We start from the raw sequence: 25,597 nt of genomic DNA, 5'->3' as shown, positions 1-25,597 counted from the left end.
GCACCCTAAACTCAGGAATCATTTTTTAATCAGCATAGGAACTGGGTATAATTATAAAGTTAATATGATTTACGCTTATAAAAAAATGATGCAGTTAAACAAAAAAAAAATAGAAATGGACATCAACAAGCATATTATTGAGTGAATGAGTGTCACAATGTTAACCTGGTATATGTACATTGCTAGATCTACCTTATTTTCCAAAATCTACATTTTCTCATTGAACCATGTTTAAAAGATTACAATAGACTGATATTTAAATTAAACAAACAAATTGAAATAATAAGATTTACACTAATCAAAGGTGATTCACTGCAAGACTTGGAAAGCTAGGGTTACATTCCCCTAAAATAGTCTTAAGATATGTACATTTATTAACAAATGTAATTACATGTGATGCAATTCCTACATCAAGTCAACCGAGAAGTGAGTATTTATCACTGATTAAGTTAAAAATTATTCAATTAAATCTGAAGTGGACTAATACAAAAACAACCGCAGGATATGTTTGGATGAGTTTTGGAATTATTTATTTCTTAACAACCACAACAAGACGTACCAAAGACAAATGGATATGAAATGTATGCTGGAGTTTACAGGAGTGGTTGATGATGAAAAAACACAGACATGAAGTGCACATCAGGCTGCAAGAAACCAGTGAATTGGAGGAACAGATGGTAGATTTATGCCTTGTGAGAAAATCCCATATCTCCACAAACATCTGTGAACATCAAGGGAATTGATGCCACAATTTGTTGCATCCGTGATCATCACTGTAGTTGAACTCACCAACTATTAGTGTATCCTCTAATATTTTGGCAGGGTCATACAAATATGTGAGTATATACTGTATACTTTATATTAAGGAACAAGTAATATTTAGGTTTATTCCATGCTGAAAAGAGAAGAGAGAAAACACAATGTTTTGGCTGTGAAGCCTTCTTCAGGTGTCATGTTGGGGGAAAAAGGCCTCCTCCAAAGTTTTTTTACAAACACCTTTGTCTATTTTCATTCATCCTGCTTCTAAAAACATTGATATATTCAGATCCATACATATGGTCTTGAGTTTTCAGGTTATGTCTATCTGAATGTTGTTTTCCCTGGTAAAATGGTCTCTCTGCCTTAAAATCTGTAAGGAGTTTATGTGAGCAGCCTGATTGAGATGAGCTCTGACAGGCAAGCTGGTTGCCTACAGCCCTGCTACTTGCAGCACATCAAGGAAATGTGACTGGGTTGTTGAATCTTTCAGGGAAAATAAATTCTCTGTAGATTTACGCAAGAACTTTCAGTGTATTTTCTCAAGGAGACCCCTGACTACAGTGAAGAAAAAAAACTTCAGTAGCTACACTTCCCTTGTCTAACAGAGGGCTAGCCATTTCAGCTACTAACCCTCCCTTTATACGACATGTTTTGAGAGCTTGACATCTTGGCTGTATGTTTCAGTTTCAAAGCCATTTTCTCTGAAGTGAACATCTAATGCTATAATTTAATCTTTATTACATTCATAAAACTAACTTATTTTGTCACCATTGAAGTATACAGTGGCTATAAAAGGTCTATGTGTGCACACTTATGCAACCAGGGTATTGTAGGTTTTTTAATTTCAATTATTTTTCCTAATAATTATCTATTTGTTTTTCTCTTGAATTTTGTTTGGTTGCAAGGTTTCATTAAAGATGGAAAAATTTCTGACATGATTTAGCTTGAATCCTGGCTTCGTCACAAAAACCTGCAATTTCAATAAGGGTGTGTAGACTTTTTCATTGAAGTCTGAGCAATGCCAAAAATATCTTGTTGTCTTGAGGATATACAGTACCTAATGAAAAAAACATCACTTTATCTATTATAAGTGGAAAGGTGAACATTAAAGATGGCTAATGGAAGGTTGTGTAAGGTTAACACAACTAGCATATTTATATTACAATGCCCTGTAATACAGCAGGTGGAAAAGAAAAATGTATTGCAATGTAACACAATATTGAATCAGGATCTTAATCCAAGGAAAATATATAGCAATTGTACAGTATATTTGTCTTACAGTGGTATGCTTTTTATTAAACTGAAGAATGTATGTACTGTAGGCCCCACTTTTACATTTTAGTAATCAAAATTCTAAGAATTCTAAGAATTCCTTTAACGTTGATCTCATGTAGTTTTATTTTTGCTTTAAAGTAGATGTTAAAATGTGTGTAATTTAAATTTGAAAAAGTGTTCTGAAAACTGACTTAAAACAAGTCACAATTAATAATGCCCTTCCCCTATATTTTAATTCTAATTCTCCACACTCCAGGGACTTTTTCACATCCCTCTAAAATCTCCTTAGGCAGCGGTTTGACCTATACAACCAATTAATTGAAAACCTTCCTCATGTCCTTGGTCATGAGGCTGTACAGTAGCCTCTGTACTGGGAAAACACAGACTGGCTCAGAGGTGAACTGAGACCAGTCTGCCTTCAGTATAGTTGTGTGCTGTCGCCGTGATTTCCTTATACTTCCTGAAATCACAGTCCTACTTCCAGAATAGACAGTTTTCCCATACAACTGGCTATTTGTCAAGCATGACAAGCACCAATTTTAGCAAAAACAACTTGCGTTGATATTCTCAAAGGTGGTGAAAAACTTCAAGTTGGGAACTTGGGAATTGTGTAAGTGAATATAAGTCCTGTAGCTTAAACAATATATCAAAGTTACAGAAACACAGCAAAAGTTTTTCTTTTTTTGCCTTGATTTATCTGTGTATTTTAACATTAACTTTGAATGTCAGGAATTGTATTATTATTATTTTCCCCTGTACTGTCCCTTAAAAAATCTGCTAAACCCCACACTCAGCTTCTCCATCTTTTAAATACCAACAGTAAACTTATGTTTTTGATTTGAAATTGTAACAAGCCTGGGTGAAAGACCTGTAAGGCAACCAAGAATGAAGACAGAAATGTTTTAACTGATTTCACATTGGCTCCTGTATGGAAGCCCGTTTCCGCCAGGGAGTAAAAAAAACGCACAATGGAATCTCGCAATTGCGACTTAAAAACTCAGAATTCCGACTTTTTATCTCACATTTGCGACTTTGAGATAGCCCACATTTCATTGTTTGTCCTTTTGTTATTGTAACGGATTTGGGTTCTAGGGCTTGTGCTCTCGCCACTCCCACCCCAGTTTGTGCCTCACTGCATTGGCTTGAACCCAGGTCTTGCCAGCTGAGCTAAAGAAGACTTTCTTTAGCCCCGGCGGCCAGCATCCCTGTTATGCGCAGGGGAGGGCGGTGCCGTCACTACACTGCAACAAGATCGTGCAACCTGTATGTCGGCCGTTCCGTTACACTATATTCATAAGTCGTACAGGATCATAGGATCTATAGGCCTAAAGACTTCTCTTGTACACTGCCCTAATAAAAATCAATGACACTAGTTTTTATGGAATCCCATTTCCGCCAGGGAGGCTTCCATAGTACCTGGATGGAATAGTGGACATTGGGCTTTTTAAAAAAGTTTTTTATTTAAACACCAGAAATACAAAAAAGGAGACACAATATGAAAAAAGATACAGAAATATACACTTCACATCCAGAGGAATTCACAATTATAAAAGCTGAAACTTATACTTTTTACATATTTCCATTGTATGTCTTGCCTTTTGATTCTTTACATTTCTAATAGAAGTTAAGTAAAAAAGGAATTGTACTTTAAAAGCATTAATAGAGGGAGCAGTATTAGACCATTTACTTTTGTGGATGAAGTATTTCGCCAACATAATGAACAGATTAATAATAAGAACATATCCTTTATCCAAATCGGATCTAAATATAAAAATATCAAAATCTTTAAATTTAACATTTACCTTTAAATGTTTAACAATAACATTTTGGAAATCTATCCAAAACAATTTTAGTACAATTCCTTTTTTACTTAAAAAAAGAAGGTTTTAAGCTCAGCTGGCAAGACCTGGGTTCGAGCCAATGCATTTAGGCACGAACTAGGGTGGGAGCTGCGAGGGCACAAGCCCTAGAACCCGAATCCATTACACAAACAAAAGGACAGACAATGAAATGTGGACCATTTCGAAGTCGCAAATGTGAGATATAAAGTCGCAATTCTGAATTTTTAAGTCGGAATTCTGAGATCTAAAATCGCAATTGCGAGATACCATAGCGCATTTTTTTTTTTACTCCCTGGTGGAAACGGGCTTCCATACTCCTGAGAGTTAGATGGTTTGTGCTTGCAAAGTTGAAATAGTGAAGTTGGTAGAAAGACAGCCTACTACTCCTCATCTAACACAATTACTGTAAGTATTTTGAGACATGTATGTCTGTCAAGCTTTTGATTGTTATTAGTATTTACTTTTTTCTCATTACCTTAATTCCTTAAAAAATATTCAAATGCAATAATGCCTTATGGAACAGAAGTCAGAAATCACTCTTAAGTATAGCTTTAGAAAACGACCTATTATAACCATGTAGCTTCCCAAACACCCTCTGGTACGTGTGAATATGAGAAAAGTAAGAAATGAGAGGATGTTTTTTTTGTAGTGTGTAGTGTGTTCTGGTTTTAGTCTCAGTGATCAAAATCCACTTATAGTTGCTGGACAATTCCAGCTTTTATGAGAATCGGAGCTGTTGCTTGAAACTGAGGTCTTTACTTAATCTCAATTTAAGACGGGTCAGCAACAAATGTTTTCTCTAGGGAGATGTACATCTATAATCTACTACTTCTTTTTAGGCAAACATTTAGGGTCTGTTCTTTTATGATCTGGAGTCTGCTACATCAAATATTAAATATGATACCATTGCCACAGAAATAAAGCCTTTACTATTTGTGATTGAGCAATGATAATATGCTATGTTGTGTGCAAATTATATGAAGGAATAACCCTCAAAGCCTTTCCTGAGTGCATTCTTTGCCAACAGGGCTTTTCACTCAACAATTTCTCCTTCTGGCAGACATTCCAATCTGTTTTGGTGTTCAAACAGTACATATCGGGACTATATAATAGCTCAGCATCTTTGATGTTAGTATTTTAATGTATGAAAGTAAGGCTAGACGAGACTAAAAAATGTCAAGGCTGCCAGATCATATAGTCTTTGAGGAGTTTCAGACCACTTTTCCTCTTTTGTGAAAGCACTGCCAGTATGTCGTGTGATGGCATTTATATGACGGATCACACATGGTATTTTGTGACTTCTTAAAAATGTTATCTAAAAAAATATGTACTTTGTGTTTTACTTAAGTAAATATGCTGTAGTAATACTATACAGTACTGGAAAAGATAAAACGGACTATAGAGATTTGATCACAGTACAGAATATACAAAAACAAACCAGAATGTACAGTACACAGGAAGATATATTGCACATTATCCACAAGCTTATATCGCACACCAGTTGTAAACGGAAAACCACCTGTAAACAGAGAATTCATGTTTAGTCCTAAAACAGGTCAATGTTGCCCCTGCCCAGACACACAGTGGATGAGCTATAAAGTCTTATGGCAGAAGGCAAGAATTACCTTTGTAGCTCTCCCTGTCACACCGTGGTTGGATCAGCCTATTGCTGAAAGTTCTTATACAGATGCAGCCATTCAAAATGCATGGTACAACCCCGTACCGCGTGACATTACCCAGAGTTCACTACGTTGTACCGTGGTATGTGATGGGCTGGACAAAATGACAGACGGGGGCACTCGTTGTGCATTGGTCGTTAATGAAACTATTTAATAATTTAATCTCTTTACTGTGCATGTTTAATCAGCTTAGTATTGAATATTTATATTGAATTTTATAACTAAAGGGTAGCTGAGCATAAAAAAAGAAGAGGAGCATAACGTGTCTGAATGTCATAAATGATATTAATTTAGGAACATAAACATATTATGTAAACCGTATATGGCTGGTATTGGTAATTTTAAATAAAAAATACACACCAGTATTCCACTTTCTTCCTAAACATTTTAGGCATCAAAGTCTTCCATTTGGTTACATACTGTAGTTATTTTGGAAATGTTTTAATGTGCTCCTTCTGACTACAGTATATTAAGTTTATATACTTTTGTAAAAAGTTATAATGTTTCAACCTTTTCTGCGAATACCTACACTCATTATCGCAGTAAAAAAACGCATACTTTTTAGAACCTGATTAATAGGGAATATAATATGGAATCGCGTATGTAAAGAAATTAATAACGATATAATTATATTAATATACTGTAGCTCAAATTATGACCGTAGTACACTTTCTTTGGAAATGTCTAATCAGTTTCACTCCTTCCCATGCGATTACGTCTGTGGCGTAATGGGTTAGGCATGTGCTTTCCATGCTGGAAGTCGGGGCTTCAAACCTAGCTGTTGCCATGAGTTTTCTTTTAACAAATACAAATTTCTTTGAAAAACTAAAAAAGCAAATATTATGGACACTATATTGACATTTTTTATATTTCTAATTATCACAGCATGTTCGAAGCTAAGCGATTTATTAATAACTAATAATTTCAAACTTCCACTGCCACTACTGTCGTTATTACTGATGATAAATATTATCGATGCTATATTTGAATTTGTTGGAATTTCTAAATATCTCAAAAAGTTCACATCCTTGCGAAACAATCATGATGTTCTCATCTAATCTAAGGTTTGATGTTTTTTTTTATTTAGAACCGTGATCTTGACAAACTCGTTCAGCGTGTCCTACATTACAAACTTTCTTTGCAAAATTCTTTAAGTTAAACAAATGAACAAAGAAGGGTTATTTTTACAGTTGGCACTCTGAGATTCTGACTGATTTAATTCCCTTCATTTAGCTGAAACGGATAAAGAAATCATGCAGTAGTTACAGTAAGAGAACCAGTAATAGGTTTATTCCATGCTGAAAAGAGAAGAGATAAAACAACGTTTCGGCTTTGAAACCTTCTTCAGATATTAGCTCGTCAGTATAGTACACGAACAGGAAGTCACCAAGAGACAGCTTGTGAAAACTCCAGCTGAATCCCCAGATTTAAATCAAATAGAGATGGTATGGCATTCCCGACTCAAACAAGTGTTGTACTGTGATATAGACGTGGGTAATGTCACCCCCATTAAACAATGTGCTTATTGCGCAAATCCTGCTAAACTATCAGCAGCCATATCACCCTGCAACTCACAACTGGCAACCCACTGAAGCTAAGCAGGTGTGAGCCTGGTCAGTACCTGGATGGGAGACCTCCTGGGAAAAACTAAGGTTGCTGCTGGAAGAGGTGTTAGTGGGGCCAGCAGGGGGTGCTCACCCTGTGGTCCATGTGGGTCCTAATGCCCCAGTATAGTGACGGGGACACTATACTGTAAACAGGCGCCGTCCTTCGGATGAGACGTAAAACCGAGGTCCTGACTCTCTGTGGTCATTAAAAATCCCAGGGCGCTTCTCGAAAAGAGTAGGGGTGTAACCCCGGTGTCCTGGCCAAATTTCCAATTGGCCCTTACCAATCATGGCCTCCTAATACTCCCCCTCTATGAATTGGCTACATTACTCTGCTCTCCTCCCCACTGATAGCTGATGTGTGGTGAGCGTTCTGGCGCACTATGGCTGCCGTCGCATCATCCAGGTGGATGCTGCACATTGGTGGTGGTGGAGGGGAGTCCCCATTACCTGTAAAGCGCTTTGAGTGGAGTGTCCAGAAAAAGCGCTATATAAGTGTAAGCAATTATTATTATTATAAACTAAAAATTAGACACAAGAAGAGTATTATTGGACAATGTTGTGAGGCTCTGGCGGAATTTCTCTGTAAACTGAAGAGTTATAGAGGAGACACGATGTGTATCGCCTCTTTTTGCACTTGTAAAAAATAACATTCCAATGTTAATGCAACACGGCTCGCGCAATCTGTAATGTCGACCATATGCGTCTGTAACCTTTTAAATCTCAAGCTATTAAGTCTACTTCACACCTGCATGTCAAGATCACGGTTTCAAAATAAAAAAAATCAAACCTTGATTGGATGAGAACGTCATGATTGTTTCTGGTTAGAAAACCCGGGTGTTGTGATGTGCCACACCTACCATGTTTTACCGCAGCATACTCCATTCATTTTGAACAGATGGCTGCATCTGTAGATTGCTGAATGTATAAAAAAGCAAACAAGGAAATCAGGGTTGGTTAGTTGCATCTCTTTCTTTTGCAGTTTTGGGCTTTAATTTTGATAAATCTCACCAATAAAAAATTGTCATCTCATCTTAATAGCTCTCTAAAAGGAGATATGCAGCATTAAAATGTGAAAAAGCATTTTGGGAGGTTAATGTATTATTCACAACTGTGGTGTCACAAATGACCTGGCAGTTTTCTTAACTACGCATGTAATATGAGATTTAAAGGACATTACCTGAAAATAGTCTATTTTTGTTTCAAAGTCAAGAGATAATTTTCTTTCAAAAGTTTCATATAGATTGAGCTTTTTCATATTGTAACGCATACGGCTACCATTGGTTGTGAGAGCTGGCTTGCCTGCGCGGTGACTTTACCGCCCTTCCCTGTGAATAGCAGGGACCGCAGCTGCCGGGCTGACGGAACATTTCCCTTCTGCTCAAGTGGCTGGGTCCCTGTTCAGTGACGCTGGAGGCCCGGGTTCGAGTCCCTGATGGTGGAGGGCTGACCTGAGGCGGCAGCGGCGAGGGCGCATACCCATGTGAACCCCGGAGAGTTACAATATTCTCTGTTCTTTCTATTCTGGTTTTTCGGTTTCTCCTACTTATTCTTGGTGTCATGTGCTTGTATAAATAAGACAACCTCTTCTGTCTCTGCCTTTTTTCAGCTGGGATGAGAGCAGCTCTATAAGCAGTGGTCTCAGCGATGCATCAGATAACCTCAGCTCTGAAGAGTTCAATGCCAGCTCCTCTCTCAATTCCCTCCCAACCACTCCCATTGGTTCACGAAGAAACTCTGCCATTGTGGTGAGTACTCTGTGACATTGTTGCTATCTCAGGTCTGAATGTAGGCTCTTCACCCTCTTAATAGAATATTGGCTACCTACTATATGAACAGAACATCCTGGAGTTCTAGACTTTAAAAAATGTTTTCAGGCAACAATAAACATTATACTGTCTTGCCTTGATTTAGGAACTGATACAGATTTTTTTTTAAATCCTCTATTTTGTATTAATCCATGTTAACAGGTGTGGTGTCTCCGGGGGAATAGTTTATGTGAACGAAGGTCGTACTTACACCACACTTTACTGTCCTCCGATCCGTGGCGTTTCTTCCAACAACTGTCTTCCTAATACAGTCCGTAATCCGTTCCCTTAGTCCTGATTCGTTCCGAGTTCCAAAAGTTCGTAATAAAGACAATCCGCGATGTATCCTAAACCAGTGTCCGTAATCCAAAATCATAAACCTTTCTCCTTGCAGTCGTTCGTTAGCCCGATCTTTAACATCCACTTCTTTCAACTCTTTTCCTCCAAAACGCATTCACCTTACCGGCTTCCGCGCTGTTCACTGCCTCCGGGCCACTTATATCCCGGTTCCTGATGCGTCTCAGCTGTGTCTCGTTGTCTCTTAAGGTAGACCCTTTCCATCTACTGGTCAGCTGATTCTTTTTGTCCGCCATCTCGCTAAGGTCCATCTCTAGCATTTTCAGCGTTTCGTTTCGGAAGTACCTGTTAGAGATGACCCTTCCCCGTGTCCTCTTACATTCCCTCCCCCTGAGATCAGCCCCGACCCCGGGCGATCTAGAAAAAAATAAACAGTGCATTCGGGAGAGGGCGTCTACATTTCCTTGTTTCCTTCCGGGTCTATAGACCGTCTGAAATTGAAATCTTTGCAGACTAAGACCCCACCGCGTAATTCTATCGTTTTTATCCATATTTTGTAACATCCATGTTAATGGCGCATGATCTGTGTATAATATAAATTGTCTTCCCAATAAATAATACTTCAAATAGTCTAGGGCCCATTTGATTGCTAGACATTCTTTCTCTATCGTGGAATAGTGTTTTTCGGCCGGATTCAACTTACGGCTGATATACAGAATAGGATGCTCCAGTCCTTCAATCTCCTGCGACAGAATGGCTCCAATCCCAGTGTCTGAAGCATCAGTTTGTACCATGAAAGGCTTACTGAAGTCTGGTACCTGTAAGACGGGTTGAGAAGTGAGAGCTGCTTTTAAGTCTTGGAAAGCCCTCTCTTCCACGTCGGTCCATTTTATTTTCTCCGGACAGCTCATCTTCGTCAGATCGTGTAGAGGGGCGGCCATGGCTGCAAACCCTGGGATGAAACGCCGATAGTAACTTGCCAGTCCCACAAACGTTCGAATTTGCTTCTTGGTAGCTGGTTTGGGCCAGTTCTTGATTAATTGTACTTTCTGATCTTGGGGCATGATCAATCCTCTCCCGATCGTATAACCCAGGTAATTGGCTTCCCTAGCCCCCAGACAACATTTATTTGGGTTAGCCGTTAATCCTGCTGCTCGCAACGCTCCAGTCACTGCTTCCAGGTGATATAGATGTTGTTCCCAGGTCATGCTATGGATTACAACGTCATCCAAGTAGGCGGCTGCAAAATCCCGATACGGTCTCAGAATTCGGTCCATCAATCTTTGGAATGTTGCGGGAGCGCCATGCAAACCGAAGGGTAGGACCCTATACTGATATAGTCCTTCAGGTGTGGCAAAAGCGGTTTTGGCTTTATCTTCTTTGGCCAGCGGCACTTGCCAATATCCCTTTGTGAGATCAAGGGTGCTGATGTATCGAGCGTTACCTAATCGCTCGATTAGTTCATCTATACGGGGCATGGGGTATGCATCAAACCGCGAGATCTCATTTAACCTTTTGAAATTGTTGCAAAATCGAATAGTTCCATCCGGCTTGGGGATCAGAACTATCGGGCTAGCCCACTCACTATGGGATTCCTCGATTATTCCCATCTTCAGCATTTTACCCACCTCTTCTTTAATCAGTTTCCTTTTGGCTTCTGGTACTCGATACGGGGGTAGCCTTACCTTTTTCCCCGGTTCCGTGACGATCTTATGTTGTATAAGGTGGGTTCGACCAGGTGTCCGGGAAAAAACATCTTTGTTTTGGGACAGGAATTCTTGTAGTTCCTGTTTTTGTGCCGGAGCCAGGTCTCCCACGGCTACCGCACCTGTTTCTTCTTCCAGAGGGTCTGGGGAAAAGTGGGTGAGCAGAACTTCGGAGCCATGCCATTTTTTTAGCAAATTGACGTGGTAGATTTGATGCTGCCGTCTTCTGTCATGTTGCTTGACCTTATAGTTGACTGGCCCCACCTTTTCCACCACTTCATAAGGTCCCTGCCAGGATGCCAAGAATTTACACTCTGGGGTTGGAACTAGCACCAGTACTCTGTCCCCAATCTGAAATTCCCTCGCAACTGCTCCCCTATTATAAATTTGTTGTTGTTGAGCCTGTGCTTTCTCCAGGTTTTCTTTCACTAAGGGAACAATAACATTTATTCTTTCTCTCATCTGTTCCACATGCTCAATGATAGTTTGTAGAGGGGAAGGTTGATGTTCCCACGATTCTTTGACCACGTCCAATAGGCCCCGTGGTTTCCGAGAGTATAATAATTCAAAGGGGGAAAATCCAGTCGAAGCCTGCGGTACTTCTCGAACCGCAAACATGAGATACGGGAGCAGCTGATCCCAATTTTTTCCATCCTTTTGCATCGTCTTCCTAAGCATGCTTTTCAGGGTCTTATTAAAACGTTCTACTAGACCATCGGTTTGAGGGTGATAAACAGAGGTTCGGATCTGCTGTATACCCAGCAGCTTACATAAGTCTCGCATGACTTTCGACATAAAAGGTGTTCCTTGATCAGTTAGGATCTCTTTAGGAATTCCGACTCGAGCAAACAGTTGTACTAGCTCCCTAGCTATGTTTTTGGCGGTGGCAGCTCTCAACGGAATGGCTTCGGGGTACCTGGTAGAGATGACCCTTCCCCGTGTCCTCTTACACAGGGTACAGATGTCTTCAATGCTGTGACACATTTTGTTACCCTAAATGTTTTGTAATGTTTCTAATTCAAGAGCTAACCTAGGCAAACTACAATACCAAGCTACCATGCTTAATTGGTAATATTTTTCTGTGGGATAAATGGAAGGCAGTAAAAACAAAGAACTGGAGATTTAGATGAATACAGCACTATATCATTTCAATTACTGCAAAGGGAGTTGGCAGGTATTGTTTTTACTGGTAATCAATAGTTGACAGGGTCTAAAACTGAAATACAACATGAAGAAGATAATTCCCTACCACAGCAGATTATACCAAGAACTACAATCATTTGACTTAAAGCAGACCAGACTGAATGACCCATCATCATTGTTACAGTTCGGGCATGACCTGTAGATGCCTCCCACTGAGTGCTCACATAGTAAAGATGCTCTGTGCTGGTTAGGCTTTTTGAATTGAACATTTCGTTTCAAACCTGGGTCATGACACTAGCGCACTGTAATAATTCCTTACACTATATACTTTTCTGTACACTCCACTTCAAGTGAGTTCTGATTGTCCAAGAAGCTGATTGATGATGATGTATTATGGAAACAATGGTGTTATGATGGACCAATGGGGGAGGGAGAACAATCAAGGTCAGGAAGTGTAGAACATAGCAACAAAACACACATGGACCACACACTGGGACGTAACACCAATTCATAGATGTGAATCGTTAAGAGGCCATGACTGGTAAAGGCCAATGGGGTTACACCCCTACTCTTTTCGAGAAATGCCCTGGGATTTTTAATGACCACAGAGAGTCAGGACTTTGGTTTTATGTCTCATCTGAAGCAAGGTGCCTTTTTACAGTATAGAGTCTCCGTCACTATGCTGGGGCATTAAGACCCAGACAGACCGCAGTGTGAGTGCCCCCTGCTGTCCCTTCCTGCAGTAACCTTACTTTTTCCCAGGAGGTCTTCCATTCAGGTACTGACCAGTCTCACACCTGCTTAGCTTCAGTGGGTTGCCAGTTGTGAAATAGCTGCTGGCAACAATGTACAGTATATAATGTTGGGATTCCTGATACAGCGGCATACAATTGGCTGGATTAGGGCTGGGATTCGTCAGCTGGAGCCCTGCAGCTCCTCAGGAAACAGTGATCACGAAGTCATGATGATAATGTTAAGGGCGTTCGTCAGGGTCTCTCCTTCAGTTGGTGCAGAACCTGTTATGTTGCTGCAGGGCTGAGCCTGTGGTGTTTTAAAAAGATGGCTTGATGTGTAGGCAAATTGAAGGAATTGGTCACCACTTTTTCTCTCCAGTATGAGTTGAGACATACCTGCTAATTGGCAATTCCAAATTGGGTGGGGATATTATATAACATACCCATGGTTTTTAGGAATGTTTTTTTTCTAACAATTATATTGTGCAATGTGTAGATAAAATAGTTGTGTAATGCACCACGAGATTTTTACAATATTCATTAGTGGCTCCTTTAGTAGTGCTACACACAGTTGAAAACTGCAAAAATAGATATTGCCTTACATCAGTTCTATACAGTTATAGACATGTTCAAATTTTATTCTGTATAATATGTAATGGTGTACCTCTGTAGTTTGCAGTTGTTGCATGTAGATTTGTTGTCATGGAAACTTTCCATTTGGGTTTACCGGCAGCAAGGCAATGGTGTATTCAATCTAATATTCCTCTTTTATGTTTTTAGTAGTTTGTGGGATGTTGAAAACAGAATTCCATATTCTTTAGCCGAGACTTAATCGGAAAGTGTCAAACTGCATGATAATTAGAAGAAACAGGTGATCTTCCATCTTAAAACCAAAAGGAAATTACAGACAACAGGAAAAAAAGTTGATACTTGATATTCCTTGATTATAGTTTTAGAACTGTGGAGATTACAATGTGTAATCAGTCTGAAAAGGGTATTTTTGTAAAAGCAGCTCCTGGTTTTAAGACTTGTGCTGAGCCTTCTATTGTAAAAAAAGAGATTCTGGGTATTTGCAACTGGGTAGTTGAGTTGTTTTCTTTGGGATATTGTGCAATTTGGCCTCCTTTCCCTTGAAAGCCTGGGGCACTTTAAATGTATTTTATTAGGAAGCAGTAGTCCTATCTTTGCAAAATTAAAAATAATTATTGGGTCACTTAACTATAGTAACTCCACAAAGACATTACAACTGCCTATCTGGGTTGGAAAAAAACAGACATTCCTCATATGCCACATCTCTTCCTGTGATCTGTTGATTTTAAAAAGTATGTTTTTGCAGATAATGCATTGGTCCAGCTCTTTGAAAATAAACAGTAAAACTGAAAAGAAACAGAGTTCATTACACAATTTATACAAAACCGGTCTGTCATGCCCCTAGGGAAGGAGTACATCTTTTGCTATATTGTGCTGAACCCAAGACCAAGCCTGAAAGGACACATGGCTTTTTACATTTCTGTTTACTTATTGTTTGACTTCCTGCTCAAGTTGACTTTTATAATTTCATTACCTATTCTCTCTGGTGTATTTGTTTTGTTTTGAAAATATACAAGAGAACGGAATGTTATATTTTATTTTTCTGTTTTGTTTTTAGTTTATTGGATCTTAAAAATAGAATTCCATATTCTTTAGATGAGATGAGATCAGAAAAAAAATTATAGACAACAGATAAAGATGGTTCTTGATATTCCTTATAGTTTTATAACTGTGGAGGTTACAACGTGTTTATGAATATAATCAATCTAGAAGGTATTCCTGGTTTGAAGAAAATGTTATAGGTTCGATTTTTTTCCTTAGAAATACCCAGTTCTTGTAAACTGGGTAAAGTATACAAGCCATTGCCATTTGTAACACTTTTGAAACACATAGTGCTAATAAAACATTTGACTATAAAGTATTTTCCAAAGTCCATCTCCAAAGTAAGCTCCAAAGTCTTATGGAAAAACATGAGGAATATACAGTAACAGATGTTTGAAGTCATCGTGTAGCAACAGTTATACACTAAAAATTAGGTAAATACTGTCACAATTAGTGGGTTATGAAAATGGTGAAAATCAGGATTATTTTAATAAATAATTATTCATAACCCCCAACTTCTAAGTGATATCTAGCAACATACCCTAGCGGCTGGTATAATTAGAGGCACTTTAGTTCTTTGTTCTCCGGCACATCTCTGTTTAGAGGAGTAACAATCCAGGCACACTTGGTTAAACAAATATTTATTACTATGACTAGACACAAACTACGATACACACAACATAACCTACATTACACAAGTTACTCTATGTACAGTGTTTACAAACAAGACGTTTCAGAGGCCTAGCATTCTGGTCATCCAGAAAACCCCAGAGAGCCCAGGGAGGCAATATAAGAGATGAGCTGCCTTCTAACTAAATACAATGGAACCTGCAGTTAATAATAACAATTGCTTACACTTATATAGCACTTTTCTGGACACTCCACTCAAAGTGCTTTTACAGGTAATGGGATAATGCAACAGCAACCATAGTGCGCAGAACACTCACCACACATCAGCTATCAGTGGGGAGGAGAGCAGAGTAATGAAGCCAATTCATAGTCGGGGATTATTAGGAAGCCATGATTGGGAAGGGCCAATGGGAAATTTGGGCAGGATGCCGGGGTTACACCCCTACTCTTTTCGAGAAACACCCTGGGATTTTTAATGACCACAGAGAGTCAGGACCTCGATTTTACATCTCGCCTGAAGGACAGCGTCTGTTTACAGTATAGTGTCCCCGTCACTATACTGGGGCATTAGGACCCACATGGACCGCAGGGTGAGTGCCCCCTGCTGGCCCCACTAACACCTCTTCCAGCAGCAGCTCACACCTGCTTAGCTTCAGTGGATTGCCAGTTGTGAGTTGCAGAGTGATATGGCTGCTGGCCAGTTGAATCTCTCTGCACCCCAGTTACCACAAAATAAATGGGAGCCTATATCCCAATCCATAAAAATGTAAGAGACATTTCTCAGTCACCTAAAGCTGTAACAATACATATTTATCTATTAAGGAATGAGTAATAGGTTTATTCCATGCTGAAAAGAGAAGAGAGAAAAATGTTCTGACTACGCATGCTGACCCAGCTACCCACCTGAACACATTTATCTATTGCTGCCTTTACATTTTTCGATACTATAATTCATTGTGTTTTTTTTTCTGGTTTTAGCAGCAGAGGTAGAAATACAGATTCAGTTAATTCTGAATCATGCTTATTGAAAGCTATTATTTCTGAGGTGCAACTGTGAAAGATCAAATGTTAATTTCCACCTGTGAGTTAGGCATGTTGGGTTTTATATTAATGTGCATTTCTAATTGGTAAAATGAATTGTCATGTAGTACTTGAATATAAAAATGGAATGTAGCTATTTAAATTAGGTCATTAGTGTCCAGCTTTGAGAGGTGGACGCAAATGGAAATCCAGTTTCTTGTTCTATCTATCTTGGAGGGTCATAGACAACTTCTTTTTGAGCTGTTCATAACATCAATCACTTGCAAAAGAAACAAGTATTTTTCCAGCTTTTATGCAAGAACTGTGCAAATATCGATATAAACTACAACCACCGTTTTCACTATTTCACTTTGTTACGGACTCCTGATGTCTGATCTGACATGGGTGTTTTCTTTTTTTGTTCTTATTTTTTCTTTCACTTGAACAGCTGCGTACAGATGCTGAGAAGAGGTCCCTGGTGGAAAGTGGGCTGTCGTGGTATAGCGAGGATGGTAAACCACACCGGAAGATAGACAGTAGTGGTGGGTACGATACTGGCAGCCTCAAGACGGAATCATCCAGCAAGTGGAGGAAGGTGCGGCCAGAGACAAGCAGTGAGGAGATGGCCAAAGGGGAGCTGAAGAAGCCTCAGAGCTTGGGGCAGCCAAATGTCCTTAGGAAGGGCAAGAACCCTCCTGTGGGTGTCACCTCCCCTATCACACACACCTCACAGAGCATGCTCAAAGTGGCTGGTAAGTTTCAATACATAACAATACAATTCAATACATAACAATTCATACAAATGCTGCTTCTCAATTTGAAAACCAGGTCATTTTTACCTTGGTTGATCAAGGATGTCTGATAGACCTGGTTGAAAGTGTTTCAGAAAGTAATCCGTCAGCTGAAATTGTCTGTTTCATTGTGTAAAAGATTAACCTCTTTTCTGAAAGGAAAAAAAACAACACCAACGAACCTCTCTTTGTACAGACCTCTGCAGGTTCTGAAACTCCCAAATTTTGCAGAGGCATGACACAGTTACTGTACCAGGAAGGCCCCTGTAACACGTTCCTTCAGAGACAGCCAGAAAGACTATTTTTAGGACTTCTTCAGTGCCCTAGATATGTGCTTACAAATTTGTAATCTCTGCAGGCATTGGAGGGCAGTACCTTATTCTTCTTAAAGCAGATATAACTACGTAAAAATTCACACTAAGTATTTTGCTTTAAGCAGAAGTTCTATTCTTATTAAACTGGAAGGTGCCTTGCTGGGCAGAATAATTGCGTTCAGTTTTTGAATTGTGGTTGAAGCAGCTTTCCCATTTCTTTAGTTTTTGATAAGCAATGTGTGAGTGAAGTTAAAGGTGAGCTTTTGATCCTGTCACAGTTGGTAAATGATCTATGTTGGATTGGAACCTACAAACTGTAAACTTTAGGACCCATCTTGCACTCAGATTGGAAGCTTGTAGTAGCTCTCATAAGCTCCTTGAAAAACAAAAAACAAAATGAAGTGCTTTTAACAATGTTCTTTCAAACATTTCCAACGTTACCAATGTTTCCTTCAAATCTTTATAGTTGCCTCGCCTGGTGTCTCTGATGTCATAGAATATTCTGAGTATTTTGTCAGCCTTTTCAAACACTGACTTTAAAATGCCATTTAAATGTCATATGCATTCAAATACTCTTCAAGAGCAGTGAGTGATAGAAAGTGGTGTTTAATGGGCTTTTACCTTATGGCTAAGAATCCCATGAATGCAACCTGGTTTCAGGTTTGATTGCAGTTTCAATCAATAATGCAATATATAAAAATTAAACCAGCATCAGATTTCTGGGGAGCAATTTTTTATCTTTTTCTTTAAAGATAATTGCACAAATAGTGAAGCAGTAGAAGGCTGCTTTAGATAACATTCTCTCTGAAACATACATTGTTATTGCATAAAATGCTTAATATTGAGTTAGAAGGGTATAATATTAATGTAAGATTCCTAGCTTTAAATTCCCATTGAATGTTTGAAACATGAAATTATCAAAAACATGATAATTTAGTAACGTTTGCTTTTAGTTCAGTAATGTCTGAAATTAAGGTAAAATTTAGGTGAAACCTTCTGGATTATTCAACTATAGAGTTCGGTATCCTTGGAAACAAGTCTTCAAAAGCACATTTCTAGAACCAAAAAGGGCACAGTTAGATTTTTAATATGCTGGAAAACAACAGGAAACCAAAATTTAAAAGACACTGCAATTGTGCCTTTGGCAAAGACTGCAGAAACCTCAACTGTGCTTAAATAGGAACAAATAACTTAATTCCACCCTGGAAACAGCAGTGGCAGCAGGAGTTGTACATCTAGTCTAAGTGGCAGGCCCGGTTCCAATAGGGACGGATGCTGTGTCCCATTTTCCAGATACTTTGCTGCTAAAGCTTTGATTCTGATGAAGAAACCAGAAGGCTGGAAACTGCAGATGCCATGTGGAAAGGGAGACAACTAGAATATGGAACACTTTCAACTCAGTCAGTAAAACCAGAGCAGCAATGTTGCAAAACCAAAACTCCCTAAGATAACCTCTTTTTAAATATATATTTTATTAAATAGTATAAGGTTAATAATTCAGTATTACAATAGATAATAATAATAATAATAATTGCTTACACTTATATAGCGCTTTTTCTGGACACTCCACTCAGAGCGCTTTACAGGTAATGGGGACTCCCCTCCACCACCACCAATGTGCAGCATCCACCTGGATGATGCGACGGCAGCCATAGTGCGCCAGAACGCTCACCACACATCAGTTATCAGTGGGGAGGAGAGCAGAGTAATGAAGCCAATTCACAGAGGCCATGATTGATAACAGCCGATGGGGAAATTTGGCCACGATGCCGGGGTTACACCCCTACTCTTTTCGAGAAACACCCTGGGATTTTTAATGACCACAGAGAGTCAGGACCTCGGTTTTACGTCTCATCCGAAGGACGGCGCCTGTTTACAGTATAGTGTCCCCGTCACTACACTGGGGCATTAGGACCCACATGAGCCGCAGGGTGAGCGCCCCCTGCTGGCCCCACTAACGCCTCTTCCACCAGCAACCTTAGTTTTTCCCAGGAGGTCTCCCATCCAGGTAATGACCAGGCTCACACCTGCTTAGCTTCTGTGGGTTGCCAGTTGTGAGTTGCAGGGTGATATGGCTGCTGGCTAGATAAATTCTTGTGCAGCACATGGTCAAAATTGATCAGTTGTGGTACTTGGCACAGTGGTTGGCATTGCTGCCTTGTAGTGCTGGAGCCCTGGGTTCAATTCCAGACCTGGGCTGATATCTGTGTGGGGTCTGTATCTTCTTCATCTCTTCACATGGGTTACCTGTGGGTGCTCTGGTTTCCTACAGTCCAAAGACAGTGGTAGGTTAATTGACTTCTTTAAAAACTGACCCTGTTGTGAGTGTGTGTGTATGTGTTTGTGTCTGTCCTGAGATAGACTGGTACAGTAGGTATCACCTTTATTTGTACAATCCTGTGGATCTGCAAGGTTATTTACAGCACAGAAAATCCCAAGGCTTTACAGATAAGAAATTTCTTTTCTGTTCAGTAATATTTTACATAGATTAGAGTAGAAGATGAACAAGGAAGGAAAAAAAATCTTACTTTAGCAATCAACCTTACATGATCTGTGGTACAGTACTTGCGCTAAAATATTGTAATATTGTAAAAGCCTTGAAAAAGATTATCCAGTTTTCATTTGAAGTGTCTGTCTTCTATAATGCATCTTTAATATTTATAAATATTAATAATGCAGTTGTCATTTATTAAGTGATATCCAGTATTATTAAATATTGCTTATATATTAGAAAATATATTTGGAAACTTTGTCAGCAGTTTTACTGGAAAAGTGATCATGGTCTTATGCATAGAAGGGAATCCCTGTCAAATTTGCCATGTGGATATTGAGTCACCCTTGAAGAAAACACATCTGGGGCTCCTGAAAAGTAAAGGCACTTGAACAGAGCACAAAATTGTATGTATTCCCATACAATACTGAAACACTATTCCTTTAATTTTCCACATATTGGATATCTTGGCTCTGTCATGTCCTTGTCTAGATTTTATACTCAGCACTGGATTTTCAATAATTTAAGGTGCTGTCCAGCAGAGTCAAATACTGTAAAACGTCCGTGTTCATCAGTAAAACAATACGATTTTTTTGTCATTACAGTACTACTACAGTGTGCCACTTTACATTAAGATGCCGATTCTGTTTTTGTGCATTTTTCATATAGTGCTCCAAACCAGGAACATCATACATCCACAAGAAATACATATGTACTAATACGTTCCCAAAGAAACAGAACTATGCACACAGAAAATAAGTGTTCCTATTATCTTTGAGTATTATTTAAATTCAATTAAAAGAAAACTACTAAAACTAATCAAAGAAAATCATTATTATGTTTAAAATCATTACCATGCGTCACTAACAATTGTGTAATATGTGCTTATGAATAAGAAAATGTTTTATTGAATCAATATAATTTATTAATATTCTACATGAATTACTGATGGACAAAGCATATTAGCTGAATTGGATTGGGAATGAAACTGTGAAATTTACAATGACAGTCAAAAGTAGTTGCCCCCCTTGGAATTTCTTAAATTTAAATGTTACTATATGGTACCGTAATGTTTTTGCAATTGATTGACAGAAAACACTCTTTGATATCAAAGTGAAAACAAAATTCTACAGATCCTCTAAAACTCATTATACATTTAAAATGGAAAATAATTGACTGCATCATTAATCAAATCCTTTATTTATATTTGATAGAGGCACGTTTGGCAGAAATTACAGCTAAATTACATATGCCTTCTTGAATATGTTTGTACCAGATTTGCACATTTGGACACTGCATATTTCCCCTTGTTTACAAAATTGCTCAAACTGCCTAAGGTTGGATGGGAAAAGTTGGTGAACAGTAATTTTCAACTCCAGCCACAGGATTGGGTTGAGGTTGGCTTTGACTGGGCCACTACAGGACATTGGCTTCTTTTTTTAAAAAGAATTCCAGCATGGCTTTGGCTGTATGATTTGGGTCCTGCTGGAAGATGAATCTTCTCCCAAGTTCCATGTCTCTTGCAGACTGCAGCAGGTTTTCCTCCAGGATTACTCTGTACTTTGCTGCATCCTTTTTTTCCTTCTATCTTCACACTATTTAAAGCATTTTTGCTCATTATTATTTGTCTGACACTTGTTATGGATTTTCTACTCTTTATATTGCTTTTTGTTTTTCTTTATCCCTTTTTTTAAATAAAAAGTTTCAAGGAAGTCTTTAAAGGACATGGTAAAGCAACTGAAAAGACACAGAGGATGTGAGAGGATCACACTAATCTGCTCAAACCTAACAGCTTCTTCATGTCATGACCTGTTTTAAATGACACCATTGTTTTATTGAGTCGTTCACTGAAGTTAAAATGAGTTTTGACAGCAAAAGAGAATCATTGAATGCCATTTCTGACCATTTTTGCTCAAGTCCTTGGCTGAAGGACAGGAATTCATCTTTTATTTTGTAAAAAGCCCTGACATTCCAAGATATCAGACTGCTGTGCTCCTCAGCTTCCATTTTGTGCTTGTTGTTGTGTCACACTGGTATAACCTCTGTAAAGGATACTTATTATAATGGTCTGGTCTTCTGCTTTTTGTTTATTTTCACCCTGTCCTTAGCACCGGACCTGTTCACCAGCCGAATCTCTGTTACAGTGGTCTTTGTTACAAGATCCTTGAAAACGGCAGCATGCTGTTTTTTCTGGCATGCAGCCTGGTATAATCCTTGGCACAGTGATAGATATGACAATGTCTGTAGTAAAATGTGACAATGTGTCTTTTTGTTTCCTTCTCATGTGTAGAATGGATTTTTTTAGTGTGATTTTATAGGCGAGGTTGACATTAATAGTAACAGGTGCCAGCAGTAGTGGCACAATCATTTAAATATTCTGACAGTTTAGCAAATGATTCATGCTGTGTACCAGTGAAAGGAAATTGTTAGCTGGATGAAGCAAAATGGGCTCAAACTCATTAAGAGTTTAAAAATTAGTGTTTAACAGGAGTTTTTATCATAAATCTTAACTAAACACTGCAATGTTCTAATGAAGCCCAATAATGAAAGGCAAGAAGTTCGTACACTGACAGTTTTCTTTGGGATTAACTGAAATTAGACTTTTTCCCACATACTGTAAGTGTACTCTCTTGGCTTTTAGACATATTTATAAATCAGATATAAATCAGATGACTTCCTGGCTGCAGTTGGTCTACTTTGATTTAGTGTCACATAAAGTAACATTTATTATAACATAATTCTATAGTGAGTTTACAGTAAGCAAGTAAATCTTATAATTCTGCCCTGTCTGGTCAAACACACCCCAAGCTATTTAGCAATGGTTAATTGCTAATACCTTTAGCAAAGGTCTACCATGCTTGTTTATCCTAAAAGTCTGTCTCATTTAGTTAAATATTAGTTATTATAGATGTTTGACATCTCAAGTTCAGTCTCTTCTGATCATGTCCTTTCTTTTTATCTGTATAGGTAAGATTTGTTTTGCCATTCTCATGAAGCAAATCAATTACGAAAAATGATCAGGGGTTCCGCTTACAGTCATCACTATTTTTTCAACTTTCTGACCAAACAAATATCAGGCCTATGAATCTGTAAACGTAAAGACATGCCAGTCAGGTAATGAATATAGGGGTTTATGATAGAAAAAGCTCCCACTATAATAACCTTCCATCGTTTTTGAATTTGAAGAGTAGTATCTTTAAGGATACTTTTTTTTAGGTGTGTTACATTCTGATTTTTTTCCCATTTATTTTAAGAAAAAAGTATACATTAGTGTTGCAGAAAATGCTTAATGGATAAAGCCTGCATTTGCTTTAGGTTATGACTTAACTATGTTTTGTTTTGTGTTTCATTTTTGTAGCACCTAAGAGTGACCAGAAGGCAGTGGACAAGGCCAAGATGGCGGTGAAAGCTTCTGGCTTGCAAAGATCTTGCTCAGATGCAGGGAAAGATCGTGGTGAATCCCGAAAACCACCTTCAGGACTTGCCCGTCCCTCTGCAGGGACCTCATTTGGCTACAAAAAACCTCCTCTGGCCACAGGCACAGCTACTGTGATGACGGCTGGAGGAACTACCATCTCCAGTGGCTCAGCTACTGTTGGGAAGACGCCCAAGACCTCTGGTATCCCAGTGAAGCCAATGAGTGGTGGTGGTGGAGGAGGAGGGAGTGGGGGACGCAAGACTAGCCTCGATGTGTCAAACTGCACTGAAGGGTTTCTGTCTCCTAATGCCCGCACTAACATCCAGTATCGCAGCTTGCCTCGGCCTGCCAAGTCCAGTGCCATGAGCCTTACTGGCAGAGCTAGTTCACGCCCTGTCAGTAGCAGCATTGACTCCAGTTTGTTGAGCTTAAAGCCAAGTGGGGGCTCCTCTAGGCTGAAGGAGCCAGGCATCACCAAATCAAGTGGACGTGCCAGCATGGGGCCCGTCAACCAAACAGACAGGGAGAAAGAGAAGGCGAAGGCTAAGGCAGTGGCTTCAGACTCAGAATGTGGACCCATGAAATCGGGCCCCCCTGCCCCTCAGACTCCCCAGGAGCCCAGCTCCAAGCTTCAGGGCCTCCGTCAATCCAGTGGAAGCAAGTTCTCTGAGCTTTCTTCTCCTACCACACACAGGTACCATGAACGGCAGCCTGTTGTTCGTTTTCTGTGTTGAATCATTAAATGGGTCAGAGCTGAATTATAGCTTTTAAAAGTAGATTTATTACATAATGGTTCCTACATTTATGTCCTAAAAACCGTTATTTACAAAATGCATGGATTAATGTAAACTGAACATTCAAAGTGCAAAATGTACTATATAATATTTCCCATAATTAAATACAAGTATGTTAGATGAAATTGGTCTCTTCAGATGATTAAGTATATGTGGCTAATTCATGTCTTGAGGTTAAATTGCGCCTCTGATGCTTAAAGAATTATACATTTATTTTAAATCTAGGTTTTAGTTCTATTTAAGGGTTCCTGTTAAGTATATCTTAAGATAAGGAAAACTGGTTTATATTGTCAGGTTTATAGGATGCTATTCACATTAAAATAGCTGTCATTTCACTGGAATACTATTGCATATCTGGATGAGACTGGGAAATTGTTGTATCGTTATTTTATCATCACCCTGCTGAACTATTTCCACTCTTATAATATTTTTGCATTGATGAATTTTCCATTGATCTGCAAACTACTTCTGCATTATGAAAGCCATTCCTGTAGTATTCATGGAAAGACATAAAAGAACCACCATTTTGATGATTCAGTGCTTTGATTACTTTTGTATCACTTTCAAGATGTATGAAATTGTGAGTAGACCTTTGGCTGGAATACCAAATCAAATGATGCTAGATTTGATTCAGAAGTTTGTGAGGACATGCACATAGTAAAACAAAGCCTGCTTAATATATAGCCCTCAAGAGCATTGTGTTATTGCCTTTTCAGAGTTCCCCTGCTTCACAGGGGAATGCACACATTTTATGTCTGACTGGTTGTTTTATATCTGTCCCTCCTGGGAATACAATAAAAATGAAACAGTACTATATGTACGTTATTCAGCTGGTATTTCTTCTTCCACATGGTAAGGTAGCCTTTATCACAAAGGTCTGCATGTAGTCTTTTGCTTAAATGTATCACTGTTCTAGAATTTCCAAATTCTGGTTAGAATTTCCATATTCTGAGAATAAGGGAAGGGGCAGTTTATATAGGAGATTTGAAGTCCAGGCCATTGGTCTATCAGTATTCTGCAGTGTGTTGGTAGGATTGAACCTCCATAATGATGTAGTGAAAGGTTTCCTCTGAGACTTGAGACGTGTGCTGACTTGGCACTGCAGAGCAGGACGTGTGGTATTAACCCTCTAGCCCTAACTCGGGAGCTCTTGCTGTAAGTGAATAAATTGCTGCATTCAAGTGCTTAGCCTGGATTTTCAATATTGCTGTGCTGTCTCCTAAATAACACTACTGCACTGCTTTATTCTAGCAGCAGTGAGCTCTCGAGCAAGAGGTATGAATTCAGCTGTTGAAAATGAAGTTCTGAACAAAATAGGTCCTCAGCTATGGAACTTTAGGAATTCTGGGTTGAATTTAATAATTTCTCCAGCATTCACAATTACTTTATGAGATTGACTCAACTAGCATTCTGTTAGCCAAATAATTGCTCTTAATTCTTGTTAATCTAATGTCTAATATCTTAACAGCGCTAAAATGCATAGCATACTATAGTATAATACATAATACATAGCACAGTATAATATACTTTGGTGTGAACAGAAGATTATCATCATTGTTATTGTGACTAACACCATATAGTTTAATGATAAAAACAACACAGGCTCAAAATGATTAAAATACTAGGTTTTCAAGGTATAGCCTAGTATGAATTATAAT

The 25,597-nt window shown here is 38.8% G+C and overlaps 1 protein-coding gene across 8 annotated transcripts in view; it reads left to right on the top strand.

The window, feature by feature from the left end:
• Positions 1-25,597, top strand: part of nav1a (neuron navigator 1a) — a 257,779-nt gene that overhangs the window by 184,389 nt on the left and 47,793 nt on the right. For all 8 annotated transcript variants that reach the window (XM_088639806.1, XM_088639807.1, XM_088639804.1 and 5 more), the window contains 3 exons: positions 8,771-8,909; positions 16,580-16,883; positions 23,086-23,839. In XM_088639806.1, coding sequence (XP_088495932.1) covers positions 8,771-8,909; positions 16,580-16,883; positions 23,086-23,839 — 1,197 coding nt within the window. The remainder of the gene's footprint in view (positions 1-8,770; positions 8,910-16,579; positions 16,884-23,085; positions 23,840-25,597) is intronic.

This window comes from Lepisosteus platostomus, chromosome 7 (assembly GCF_059453375.1).
Source record: "Lepisosteus platostomus isolate fLepPlt1 chromosome 7, fLepPlt1.hap1, whole genome shotgun sequence".
Classification (NCBI taxonomy): Eukaryota; Metazoa; Chordata; class Actinopteri; order Semionotiformes; family Lepisosteidae; genus Lepisosteus; species Lepisosteus platostomus.
This window is presented reverse-complemented; position numbering and strand designations above follow the sequence as displayed.